This window comes from Apteryx rowi, unplaced genomic scaffold (assembly GCF_003343035.1).
Source record: "Apteryx rowi isolate R43461 unplaced genomic scaffold, aptRow1 scaffold_171, whole genome shotgun sequence".
In the NCBI taxonomy this organism is placed as follows: Eukaryota; Metazoa; Chordata; class Aves; order Apterygiformes; family Apterygidae; genus Apteryx; species Apteryx rowi.
The window spans coordinates 1,609,810-1,623,839 of record NW_020447986.1 but is presented as its reverse complement, the minus strand read 5'-3'; the positions used below and the strand labels follow the sequence as shown (position 1 = coordinate 1,623,839).

Genomic DNA, 14,030 nt, shown 5'->3' with positions numbered 1-14,030 from the left:
TGCTGTGGGAGTAAGTCCTAATTTGTGAAACAGTACTGTATGGCCAAAGGAGAGAGGGAGGCTCCCTCAGGGACAGGCTCAGAGCAACCTTGTTAGGCTCCTGACTCACCCCCTGAAGGAGCCGATTTCTGTCTGCAGACTGCAGAGGAAGCCTACGGGGATGAGCTGCCTTCACCTGAGGGAAGCTTTTGTGACCGTCTCCCTGAGAGATTTAAATGGGGTCGGCGCAGATCCCCTCACAGGGAGCTTCGGGACTCTGTCATGTGAGGCAAAGGAGGGCAGCATCAAGACACAAAGTGCAGCCCTGTAACGTGTGGTGCCCCCTCATATGGCACATGGTACCACAATGTACATGATCTGACCTCATTTGTACTTGTAGTCAGTGAAATCAGCAATGCTGTGTGTTAGGATTTGTCCACAGAGATCAATCCTTTTCTAGGCTGTGCTTCTCCAAACAATATACTGTTGGGGCACCTTTCTGTCCTCTGCTGAGCTGTGAGATAGTCTCAGGAGGGTGAGATACAGTACATGGTACAGAAGAGCACAACACTGACCCAGAGGAGCTGTGATAATGTTCCAAGTGCACAAAGAGGAAAGAGGGATATAGCAAGCAAATGTATTACTCCTTTCAGGCACCAATAAATGGATGTCGTTGTGAGCCTCTGATAAATAAACTGGAGAATCAGCTGGAGGCAACTGTGGAAGAGATAAAAGCTGAGTTTGGGACAGTACAAGATAAGATGAATATTAAGCTGGGCCAAATGGAAAGCAAGACTCAACATCAAGTAAGAAAATGACTCAGGTCTACTTGTCCACATGATTATTAGAAACACATCCTAAGCCTAATGAATATTTTCATTGTCACTGTTTGTTTATTGCTTCTTGTGTTATAAGAAAAGAACCTGAAATCTAATATTCAAGACCAGGGAACTGTGACATTCTACAGGGATCTAATGTTGCAAAGTAGGGTCTTGAGAAAAAACACATTTAATGTGTAAGCGGCTTTAGGCACTTGTTTAGACAATAAATCTAACTGCTTGAGGCCCTAAGAGGGAAACTAAAGACAGAATGCAATCCTACAGCTGATAGTTTTATAATAGCAAAATCCCTTTTGTTGAACTCTCTTTGCACTGATATTCAAAATCCTTTAAATTATTTATTTTTAATGCTATTTTTATTCATCAGATAATTTTGTGATTGCAGCTTTTAGCAGGATGTATCTAACTGCAGTTGGCATCATGCCTAGAAATGAAGACTGGAAGAGAGAATGTGCTTTGACTTATAAGGTTCAAAAATTGTTTTTTTTGTTTGTTTTTTAACATGATCATTTCAGCTCAATTTTGTTTTTCCCACAGCTTCGTGTTTTAGATAAGCTCATGGCTGAGCGGCTGTCTGCAGAGAGAACAGAGTGCCTTCATCGCCTTCAGCAGCACACTGAGCTAGAAAAAAATGAGGGGGAGAAACGGCAGGTAGGACTTCAAACAGCTGAGTTAGCTGAGATGGGTCAGTTCAAGAGTTTTGTTCCAGCAGGCAGAGAGAACATTGGAGATTTATCTAYCTCATCTGATGAATCAGGCAAAGGAACTTTGAAGAACAAATTATTCCCATCTCCCACCTTAATCTCTAAACCAAATTTACAAAGCCTTTGCTTTAGAAATGAGGAATGTAAAATCCAGTCTGACCATCATAATTTAATTTTGTAGGACTGAAGTATGGGATCTTTAACAAAGATATCTTTTTCCTAATATAATGCTTTGCAAAAATTGCTATGGCTAGATTTTTAACAATTGTTCTTTCAGCTTTCACTAAGTTAATTCTTGCAGTGTAATTAGCACCATGTCGTTTATTTTCCTGCCACAAAATATCTCAAGATAGTGGGGGCCTGAAAATATAACCTTCAGAAGAGAAAAACGTTCAGAATACGTCTGAAGGATGTTTGTAGGAATATCAGCAAATAGTAAAAAAGGCATAAGACCCATTTTGTTCCTTTTATTCTCATCCATTTGGTTGTGTGCCCTGAGAATCTCTTCCTTCTCCTCCTCAGTCCAATCCATGCATTAAAAGGCTTCAGCTCTTCCCTCTGACTTTGGCAACAGTATACCGTCTCCATGCTGTGTATTACTGCCAATAAGCAAGTTATTTTTATACACTTCTTTAACCAGCATTAGAATAATTGTTCCACTAGAGATCCAGCTCTGGCCTATCTCGCTTCTGTACAAACTCACTGTTAAAACATGCTAAGAAAATTGTATTTCTCCTGTCATGTACAGACAGTAAACTTAAAATGTAATTTATTTTCTCATTATTGGTATTCTTTTAAGACTGAAGAAATACATTTTGTGCTAACCTTAGTGAAAAACCTTAGTAAAAAGTCATGACTCTTTGTAAGACRGTTCCAAATCCATGTAAAAAGGCTGCTGTGATAAATCCCAACGCGAACTAATGATCAAGCTACTTTGTCTAACATCTGCAAAACAGTTTTCTCCAAAGAAACWAAGGCAGCTTTAGTTTTTATTTTGTAGTAAGGGACATAAGTATTATATTGGCTTCTTAATGTCCAGGCTTCTGCTCTATCTCCTTGTAGTTTAAGAAAGGAGACCCAGGAATGATATATCAGGTGAATCAAAATTACTGTTAAGAGATATCATCTGTTCTCATTCTGTTAGGTCTAATTGAAAACCACTGTAAAGACTGACTTGGCCTTTATTAAATGCTTTTGTCCATGCGCATAGGAGTTCCTGACCTAAATTCACAATGCCATTTGAAACAGGGAAAAGAGCTAATTTTGTAAATGGCTATTGGCAAATGCCTCTGCAACTGTTAAGTACCTCTGTAATTTGAAAGCTGCTAGTTATTTCTAATTTAGTGCTGGACTTATCTTGTATCACCAAATTAAGAGGAGAGCAAAAGTTGGTAATGGTATAAAGCTGCGTTCCCCGAAGTGTCCAACTGGAATTTCACTCTTAACAAATGGCAGCTTCAACCGCATGTGTTGTTCCTTGCACTTAGAAAGTTCCCTTGACTGCATGATTAAACAAGTCTGCCCTGATCAGAGGACTTACAGTTGCACTTGAAGTAGCACATTCAAATCTAAAGTCTGTTGGACTAGAGGTGCCTTTCATTAACAAATTCGTAATTCTTCATCTTTTCTGATCTGGAGCCCTTTAAATATTCCCAATGGCAGCATGCATATCCCTACACTGAGTCTAAGCCCACTGACACCAGGCTTGCTTCTCATCGTCCCCGCCACACATCCTTGGCAGTCCAGGCCAAAAATGTCTTGTCTAATTTATATCCTCTTTCTTTTAGTTTTCCCTGGTCGATGAGCTGAAGACTTGGTGCATGTTAAAGATTCAGAATCTGGAGCTCAAGCTTTCTGGTGATTCCAGGTCATCGAGACCAAAATCAACTCTGTCCACTTGTGAGTCTCTCACTGAAACCCTGGACACCGAGAACAATGCCCACAGCACCAAGGACTGTAAAGCCCAGCAGGCCACGCTGCAGGCAGAGGGCTCCCACCAGCATTCCTATATCACGCTTCCAAATAGCCTCTCAGAAGATGGGACAAGGAGTGGAGTCCAGATGTCAGAGCAGAGCTTTGGACAGCATTTTCGTGTTCAGCAAGATGGTGCATCAGGTACAACCTTGTCAGATACTTAGATGTAGTAGTCAAAGGCCAGCTAATTAACTAATTAACTAATTAACTTGTGTTAATACCACAGATAATAATTCTGGCTGTGTGCTTTTCTCCATCCGTATGCACAATGTCTTGGGCTTAGGAAACACTTCAATATTCCACTGGGAATATTTGAAGACACAGCTGGGTGTGTTCCACTGTCTCTTCCTGCTGCTTCTATGTTACTATGTCTTTGAAGCCAAGTCCTTTGATGCTCTACATAAACATATTTTTTGAAGTTTCTCCAGCCTTCTGGRCAGAACTGTTCCCACCCTGCTGTTTGTCAGGAAGGTGCATGGATTATCCAAAGCCCACTGAAGAAAATATATTGCATTTAGTGCTTTTCAGATGTATGAATCCCATAATGGTAGGGAGCGAGGATCCAAACCTTAGATGTTGATTTCCCTTGTTAATGTCCAAACTACAGGCCTATAGAATAAGCCTCTTACTTTTTTCCACTTTCCTTGAGCCAAGGAATATTTAAGTATTAGTTCATTATGGAACTGACAAGAAAAATAATGGCTGAGAACACTCAAGCCCATTCAGAGATCAAGGCCACTCTGAGGATATGGAAGACCTTAGTTAAAGCCTCTCCTCTGTGCTTGGCCAGGGAAGCTTTTGAGGAAAAAAGAAACAGGCAGAATGCAATCCCAGCCTGGGTCTCCACATTCAAGGAGAGCCCTATCAAAGCATTGAGGCTTCTGTAAAATGGATTGTATGTGCCCCTGAAACATGACCCCACTGAGAGAACAGACATGGACAAGGACACCCCATGAGACTAGACAGGCAGGAAAAGACCATACATGAGAATTCTGCTGCAGCATGAGTGTCACTAGTTTGCTGAACAGTTCAGAAGTGTCAAGATTTTGGTGTCTTTGCAGAATTAGTGGAGCTTCAAGTTTGTAGAAGTAGGGGGTCCGTAAATATCAACAAGCATAAACTGTTTTGGGAATCTCACCTGATCTGTTTTATATATCCTCCTCCTAAAGACTCTTGATTGATTGCTGGTAGTCTGTAGTCCCATAACTGCAATGCAGTGCATCTCTGCCTGAGCCAGCTTTTCTTTTTTAATGACTCTTTGTTAATCATCTGACTGTGAAGATGTGATAAAGTAATTTAAGCCTCTGCAATATGCACACAGCATGGTACATGGCAAACCATATTGTTCATCAGACTTCAGAACACCAAGAATTCCTGAACATTAAAAGAAGTGCCCAGAGTTAAATTTTTCTAAATATATATATATTTTTTTATTCTACAGGTGCAGAGCAACAGTTAATTGCTGCTGGACCAGCCTCTTCTGCAGCCCCTGCCCAGGATGTCAGGCCAAAGGACAAAGCTGCTAGTGCCAGCACTTTCCACAGGTTTCAGCAGGAATTGCCTTCCTCCGAGCTTTTGGGGTCCAAAATAAGACATGTTAAGGTTCTACCTGCTGTGCAGCCCTTGACTGAACCAGCAAAGACTGAACCACAGAGCAGCTACTTCATTGACAAAGGAACCCAGACAAAGAAATCCAGCAAAAGCGGGCAGTTACGGCACAAAGCTCTGCACCACGCAGGGGCCCATCAGAGCCAGCAGCAGCAGCCCTCCACTGTGCCTGTGGGGCAGCAGCCTACCCCTCCACTCAGAGACACCTCCCAGGCACTGGAGATAACACAGTACTTTTTTGAGGCTGTTTCCACTCAGATGGAGAAGTGGTATGAGCGGAAGATTGAAGAAGCCCGGTGCCAAGCTAATCAAAAAGCACAGCAAGACAAAGCTGCGCTTGAAGAACATATTAAAAGTTTAGAAGAAGAGCTCAGTAAATTAAGGACTAAGGTGCAGAAGGAGAGCTAGCATCCACAAACGAGGTAAAGACAAGCAGTGGCGCTCATTTTGGAACCTACTGTATAGGAATCTGGAATATCGATAAATATATATGTAGTGCCTGTTACAATACAAACAAAAAAAGCGCTCTTTTTCAGGACTAGAAGTAACTTCAGAAGCTCCAGAACCAAGCACGAGAAATACACAGACTCTTTGTATTGATGACAATGATATGCTGCAAATTAGATCCTTTCTTTGTTATTTCCAGGAGTCCATTAATTATTGCACTCACAATTTCCAGGTGCTGCTTGAAAACAAACTGCATTAAAAACCAAAACTGCTTTCTGAAAAGGGAATTTTCTTATTTCCACATAGGTCATATGTGGCTAGAGGGTTCCACTGTATGTTAAATGTTAACATGTGATGATACCGATACTGAAATAAATTGGGGATGTTGGAGACCTTTTGACAGAAATTCCTCAGTGATAAAGGGCTATTGATACTACTTTAGATACTCCCCATGGCCTCTCTGTAGTCAAGGGAGAGAAGCTACAGAAGCCAACTGAAATCATGAGCCTAACATAGGTGAAGGATGCAGGCTTCCAGCTGGGAGAGAGCAGGCTCCCACCTACCTGAAGGAGATGCTAAGGTGAGTCATCCCACTGGGTACAGAGGCTTCTGTTGCTGCTTTACTTTGCCTTTGGTTTATATTATTAAAACAAATGCTACTTTAAACTTGTTTTTAGTGGTTTCCTAGTTGCACAGCTCCTTGTACTTACACAGTTGTTGGGACTATACTCAAGTAATCTGACTGAAAAATTTCTTTTAGGGCATGATGGTAAATATTTTACTAAATTCATGCTATACTGGTTGTCATGTATAATTTTTATATAAATCTCTCTTCCTTCAAGCAGCAAATGGCTAAATTCTCTACTAGTACTGAAGGAGCATAAGAAAGTCCTACATCTAAAAAAGTGAAAGCTTGGTTCCCTGTACTTATGTTTGTTTTTCTGCAGGGTCAGGGTTCTCCCCTGGACACCTTGTCCAGACTGTCTTCCTTAGTTCTTCCGAATAATTCCTCTCTGGTTTTTCTCTTTTATCTACAAGAAGAGCAATCAAGCCCTTGCAAGTCTGCAAGACTTAGGACTGATTTCACAAATAGTTCCACAAAATAGAACTCAACAACATTTTTAAAAAATGTTTCRGACATGTTTTGCTATAAAATTAAAACTTGCAATAATCAATGTTTGCCAGGCTGACAGACTCCAAATTGCAGCTCACAGGTCATTTTCAATTCTGTGCTACAACAGTAACACCTAAATTACTCAGCTGCGTTTGGGCCCTGGTGGACTATATACTGCATAAACTAGAGGCACCATCCCTTTCAGGTTTCCTCTGTACACCTCTGAGAAGACTCCATCAGATTATATTAATAAAAGTAACATTACTTAACAGATAATGATAAAACAGCTGTTCAAAAACAATCCAAATACAAAATGGTACAGTTATGCCTAGGAGAAGGATGATTTTTTTCTGTACTGTGGAACCCTAAACAGAAGACAACACACTTAACAGTACTGAAGACACCATTAACTGATTAGTAATTAAGCTTTTGTCTTCTTAGCAGATGTATAAAACAAATAAAATTGTATTATATTACAATATTTTTTAAATTGCCATTAATGCACTGTCAAAACAAATACAGTATATCTGTAGTTATGGAAACACTAGTTTCGTTGCTCTGACTTCTGTAGTCAAATACAGACACTTTCATGTGTTTACAGTTTTGTTTAAGCTACTGTAGGAATGCAGCAGCATGCTATTTAATTTTTGTATCATCATCTCGATAAAGTGAATGTTTTGCCAAGCAAGTAAACTAAGTGTTGTTCAGAAGTCTGTGTTGTAATGTTTTGTATCCAGGGAAAATTGAGAAAATCCCCTCACTTACATCAGGCGGGGCAGCGGAAAACTGGACTTCAGATTCTAGGCTTGTGTTTGGCACAGCCTTGGCTAAATCAGTGTATGTTTGTAACTAAAAGACAGGGAAACCAGGTCTACCAGCTATCCCAGAGGAAGGCTGTAGGGACTGACTGGGATTTGCTAGCTGATGCARTCACCTGGCATTTAAGAAGTTATCCCCATGCTGACCATGCACATGCTCCTGCTCTAGCACAAATGCAAGGGAACCATAAAGGATATGGTTTAAGCTAATCTACCTCACATGCGAATTGTATTACCAGTGTAGCCACTGACAGATCAGCTTCCATATCCTAGCTGAGAAGCAGGAGTTTAAGACAGGAACTTGGCTGCAGAGTACTGATTTTAGAACTTTTATGGAGGCAACAGGTAATTTTCTGTAAAATAAGGGGAGGCATTTTCTGATACTTCCTTTTTACTCCTCGTAGCCCTCCCTCCTTCAAAACTACTGGAGTTGAAGGAGTTCTTTACAAAATACCCATCTTATCTGCCTTTCTCTCAAGTACGCACTTGCAGTAAATTTACTTTGCCCTAGCAGAGCGTACATGGACTCCTAAAGGTTTCTGGCAGGTAACTTTATCTTGGCAAGGGAGGAGCCCACAAATCACTGAGAAATCACAGACAGCAAAGCTAAGAAGCACAACTGATTGACAGGGTACTGCCTGTCAAGACCTATTCTTGGAGCATATGGATAATAGGCAACACAACCTAACTATGTACAAGCTGGAGTCAAAGGAGTAGCGCAGACTTAGGTTTCTAAATGGAAAGAACCATGATTAGGCGGCAGTGTGAAGTCATCTTATACAGGAACAGAAATTAAACCACTTGCTGAAGGGAAAGAGATGGTTACATGTGAGAACAACCAGACATTGATGACAACTTTATTCAGTCAAAATTCCTTTCTAAAGAGTATTTTATCAGAACACAGAAGGAATCCAGTAACTTGCTGAAAGAAGGAAATTAAATTATTTTTATACATCCCAGAGCTGCATGATTACAGATGTCACCACTTTCTGGGGCTCCAGAATCTACCAGCATCGCCACCTCCTGGTGTTGTCTGGAGCCCAGACCACACTATCACACCAACACCTGGGGCAAGAATCTGACACTAGTTATATTACTTTACTCATTTTTATTTATTTTTTGCCTTTTAGCTACTGTCAGTGTAGTTCCCTTATCAATTTAAATATGTGCTTCTGACAAAAAAGGATCGTTATTTTTTCCTCACCCACAGATGCTCACTCCTGCCCTTCCTTTGCTCAGACTGGTGTAAGTGTTCATACCAGTGCCTGGTTTACATGGATCAGCTCCCATACAGCTCACCCCAGATGATACAAACATCTGGGGYGAGGACTGCTCCTCTCTGCGGCAATGCTAGCTTACGCCGGTTTGAAGTGTTTGAGGATCCGCATAATGCAGGCACCTCAGTTACCAAGACAGGACAAGCCCTTGCAATACAGCTGTGAGTCTGTGCTAGCACAGTTAAAAAAATAAATACAATTCTGGAATCTGATTTCTAAAGCTTTAATTACTTGAACTCATACTATGAAATTTCAGAGAGACTGGTAAGACTGTGGCATGCACTAGTGATTTTCTTGTAATAGAAACATGCCTTACAGAAGTTACTTGTTATCATCTTCACTGTTCTCTTCTATGTCCCACAGCCTTTTATTTGTTGAAAACCAACATTAAAACAATATTCCCTCAAAGGCAGCTAGTCGCTACTGGCTCTTCCAGCACAGGCTTTTATATAATACCATTTGAAACAATAACAAACAAGGACTATTCATTTTTAAAAGGATTTTTTTTTTCTGAATAAAACTTCAGGTGTGTTAATAAATGGTGGCAGTGATTTTGTGAATTATTTCAGAGGGAGCAGAGCAGCACAGAAGTAAGCGTCAAGGCATAACTAATGGTCTAAAACAGCCTCAGAAGGGCTTCCTACCCTCTAATATCTCAGCAAAGTTGCAGTATTAATGACAAGGACTGCAGGAGCCTGGCTAACAGGAGTGCAGAACACCACCTCCACAAAGAAAACATATACTTCTACTGAAAGCTGCCTTCCCTCACTATCAGCTCAGAGAACCAAAACTAAAACTTGATTTTCCCCCAGTTAACTTACTTTTACCTTATTTCCATTACTTTGAATTCACTGTCTTGCAGAATTGAGGTGCCAGGGCTTTGCTGGTCTGCATGAACACAGAGCAAGACTGTCATCAGCCCTGGTCAAGGACTACTTTAGTATAAGGCAAACTATGGCAGGTGATCAGAGCCCACCAGCGGTGGGAGCCAAAGGACGCAAGACCACATGGGTCAGCATTTGGCTTCAGGAACCRACTCTGCAGCAGGAGCAGCATGCCTGGGGAGAAGAGAGCTTGGGCCCAGCCTGAGGGGGGACACTGCACGAGAATGCCAAAATCCCTTGGAGCATTAAACCCAAGACTGAGTAGAACAATGAAAATATGAAAATAAATCTGCAACACGGATTTCTTTACTGTGCCAGAATAGTTGTTAGAGCAGTCTACCAGAAAACATTTAAAAAAAAACTAATAAAAAAAAAAACATATTCAGGAAAGGATTCTACAGTAACCTAAGGAAATAAAAAGGAAGCATTAAAAAAAGGACATTCGTTTTTGGCAACAAGCAGGTTGTTTGCAAAACTTGCTGAAGTATGTAGCTGTAGCTTTGAAGACACTTTGTTCAGTGCCAGCAAGAAACATACCTCCTGCTCCTGAAAGTTGTGTCTTTCTTACCCCTTGCAGGCTGGACGGGGGGACACTGCCCTGTTCCTTCCTTTGCTCTGGTGGTGGCACTTACCAGAGCTGCTGTGAGCCAATTCAGCTCACTAATTCAGCAGAAAACACTTGGTGACAGGAGGCAGCTGGATACGTGAACTGTCTTAGCATAAAGGGAGAGGGAAGGATTCCTGCATCTCTTTAAACTACAGCCTAAATTGCATGCAGCTATTGGAGAGTTAGGTATCTACTGTTGTCTAGCTATTTCTATTTAAGCTGAGAAAATCCCAGACTCCCTTTTGCTTTTTAATTTGTAAATTAAATGAAAAAGATGTACTGTGATTTATGAGGCAGTAAGAACACTTCCAAGCTAGAGGAATTAGAGGTGGAGTAATAAGACACTGGGAAAAAAAGACCACAACATTAGCAGTTAATATTTTCTACTTGTAATTCTACTTCGTATTGACTTTTAAATACTAACTTGAAGGTACTTCCTGTTAACTTGGTAATAACCATTTCTGGGCTGAAATCATTTTCATATATAAAGACCTCCCTTTTAACATTTATTCAGCAATTATTAAAGATCATCATCTAACATTTACTTAGTATTTTATCATGTTTATTTGTTTTGGACCCATTTATTTATCCCAAATGCTTCTGCTCTTTGTTAATTTAAAAAAAAAAGAAACCTTTGGCACAGTACGGAAAGGGCTGTTACCATATGAATGTTACCACTTAGATGTACCACAACAGAAAACAGACAAAATAATCTAGTTTATATTTATTTTCCATTTTCCTGGCAAAACACTGCTGTTGTAATTTTTGGTGCATTCTGCTTTTACCTCAGCACATGCTACATCATCCATTCAGTGCTTTAAACCATTCAGTTCTTTAAGGTCATTTGTGTCCAACTGATTTCCAAATAGGAGGGTAACCCAACCAAGAAGAGGAGGGGAAAAAAACACCAAACCAAAACCCCACTGTGGTAGATTCCATCTTCAAACATTACCAGAATGTCATCAAAGACTGCTGGTATAACCATATTCTGGAAAAAAGTACTATGCTTCTTTGCAGTGGATGAAAGTTCAGCTGTCAACAAAATCAAGGTCAGGATTTTGCCAGCTTGAGTGTTCTTTGAAGTTCCTGAAGTTGCATGTTGCCTTGAGTAATCATCATCCTAATTGCATCCTGTAAAACCAAATGGAATCTACTGAATTAAATGTATGGACACAGGTTTCACACAAGCACACTGGTTTTAACACATTAAAATATATACAGCTTCTTATCAGAGCTGTTGCGATAATTATGTCTTTGTGTGAAGCAACACTATAGTCATCAAGATGGTTAAAAAAACAGGTGAACCAATGAATTCATTTTCTCCAATTTCTTAATTATGTGTTTGGGGGTTGGTTATATCTTTGTTTTAAAACTGTTTTAAAATGGATTGGATTCAGATTCCAATTAATATTTTCTTTATGCCTATCTACTGCTTTTGTGAGTACCTAGTGACAACTGCACATGAGTGTTGTGATGACAAATGTTTTACAGAAAAAGTGGATGCTTTTCTCAACATTGTTTTTATCTAAGTACTGTAATGCTTTGTCTGCATAATTCAGTCAGCAGTTCCTCGAGCACTGGCTAGAGAAAGGCGCAAATGAGAAAGCAGAGGAGGGGAGACATATAAGAAATGTCAAGTTTTCCTCATTTCATCCATGCTTCCTATACACAACCTTCCAATTTGGTTTTGTTCAGCTTGAATGAACAAATACCAGTTGAAATTAAAGATGAAAAACTATTAAAAAGCCTGAGCATTAAAAGTTTATATTAATTATCATGTTACTCAATACAATTTTTCTGATTCTTAGTGTAAGTAAGCAGGATTTGTTTCTTTTCAAATTTGTAATTCCAGATTTTTCATCTGGTAATCAGAGAAACTACCACCATCAAGAAACAGGAGTGCTAATATTCAGAGAGACTGAATTTTTCATATGAATGCTCCTTAAGAAAAATTAGTAATAGCAGGTTTCTTAGAAGTCTTGATGTGGCAGTTGCAAAACAAAACCCCAAGACAAACTCCACTAAAGACCATTCTAAAGGGCAGGTGCCTGGGATTGCTGCTTCCCATCCCTCACCTCTTCTCTAGCCTCTTTATTTCTTCTGAATTCTTCCCTTGCCCAGTCCTTTAAATAGCGGCGATCCACTTCAGCAGGCACTTCGCGGATCGCCCGCAGAATTTTTCTGTATAACTGAAGAACCTGCTGCCTTCTCAGGAACTGCGAGGGTGAGAGAAAAGGCTCTTATCTGCTGTCCCAGTGTTACCAAAAGGCCCCAGGCAAGAAAGTGTCTCAAAGAGGGGGGGAATGGGGGAACTGTTACCAGCTCRGACAAGAAGGAGTCTCAACAGGAGCCTCAGACAAACATATCCAAGGACACAGGTGCAGCTGGGACTGATACATCCTGAGAAAGTACAGATAAACCAGCAGAAGCCAGTTGGAGCCAAGATTAGGACTGAAACAGTTTTTCCTCAAACAAGGAAGCAGGCCAAGTTAAGACCATGTATGGAAAAGTAGAGCAAAGTTCATGGCAAGACGCTGAGTGACACCTCTTCTGACACCACTAAGGACCACCAGAGATCCCCACAGAAGACCCCCAGAGACTCAGACCACATGCGTAATGATTATGTAATTGTAGTAATTAGTTCTAGGAAATAGAATGAATATGTATAATCATTCCTGGAAATTTAATGCATATGCATATGATAGAGCAATATAAACTTTAGATGATGCGACACACCGTGTGCATGTTGGGTGGAGCTATCCCCCGTGTACCTGGCGCTGTAATAAAGAGAATGCCTGCTTCTTATTGCTACATTGGTGTTAAGGAGTTTTTCTCCCRATTTCGGTGACACCAGGACATGCTGCTGCTAGCTGTACCATCAACATCTTTGTGCTATTTTTGTTACTTGAGAGAAATTTAAAGAAATACAGCACTCCCCATTGCCTTCACTGAAGGGTGTAGTATTGCCTTAGTTCCCGGTCCAAAAAACTTAAATTTCATATGAACAAATGAGCCAACATTAAATTAATACATTAATACATCAGATTGACAAACTGGTTTTAAACACAAAATGCCCAATTATATTATTACTTTGTCTCATTAAGAGACATACATCTATTTGAATATGTAATTAACTCTTAGAAGTATGAAATACAGCACACCAAGGGTTACGTCACCGAAATCCTAACAGTTACACCAGTCAGATTAAAACAACTCAAGTTTTGTGTCTCCCCCGGCAGCCGCCGGCCGCGGGGTACTAAGGCCAGAGCTGACAGCTGCAGGCGGTGCGGGAGCCCATCTCCGGGTTGGGGGCACCCACCACCCTAACTCTGCTGGGTAGCAGAAAGTGTCACAAGCAACCAGCTGAGAGATGCCAAACAGTCAAAACAAAACAAAACAAAACAAAACCACACAAGAAAAAGGGCAAGATCCTAGACGGCCGTACTAGCCCGGAGCGCGGCCAACCGCCCTCCTGAGGCAGCAGGGCGGGGAGAGGACGCCCGCTCAAGGCCTCCCCACTGCGGCTGTGGCACGATGGGAAATGGCGGCGGGGCCCTGGGACCCCTGCGGCGGCGCGCGGCTGCCCTGGGTCGGGGCGGCTGCCGCCAGGTTTCTCCTCAGGGGCGGGTTCAGCGCAGTGACTCGGCCCCGCGCGGGACCCAAGAGGCGGCTGCCGCCCGTGAGGGGAGCGCGGCGCCGGCGCCTCCCGCCCGGGCACGGCGAGCCTCGCCCGCCCCGCAGCCGGCGGGAGCGTAGGGCTGCCCGCTCCTACCTGCTTC

At 41.4% G+C, this 14,030-nt stretch overlaps 2 protein-coding genes across 6 annotated transcripts in view; one reads left to right on the top strand and one right to left on the bottom strand.

Annotated features, from left to right (window-relative positions):
* Window positions 1-7,465, top strand: part of ANKRD6 (ankyrin repeat domain 6) — a 60,097-nt gene extending 52,632 nt beyond the window's left edge. For all 5 annotated transcript variants that reach the window (XM_026060819.1, XM_026060817.1, XM_026060816.1 and 2 more), the window contains 4 exons: window positions 633-785; window positions 1,356-1,469; window positions 3,310-3,637; window positions 4,938-7,465. In XM_026060819.1, coding sequence (XP_025916604.1) covers window positions 633-785; window positions 1,356-1,469; window positions 3,310-3,637; window positions 4,938-5,512 — 1,170 coding nt within the window. In that variant the 3' untranslated portion in view covers window positions 5,513-7,465. The remainder of the gene's footprint in view (window positions 1-632; window positions 786-1,355; window positions 1,470-3,309; window positions 3,638-4,937) is intronic.
* A 3,495-nt stretch (window positions 7,466-10,960) lies between these two features.
* The window catches only part of LYRM2 (LYR motif containing 2), a 5,581-nt gene continuing 2,511 nt past the window's right edge, over window positions 10,961-14,030 (bottom strand). Inside the window, exons 2-3 of the mRNA XM_026060823.1 lie at window positions 12,327-12,490; window positions 10,961-11,382 (exon numbers count right to left, since the gene is read on the bottom strand). Of these exons, the coding sequence (XP_025916608.1) occupies window positions 11,302-11,382; window positions 12,327-12,490 (245 nt within the window). The 3' untranslated portion in view covers window positions 10,961-11,301. The remainder of the gene's footprint in view (window positions 11,383-12,326; window positions 12,491-14,030) is intronic.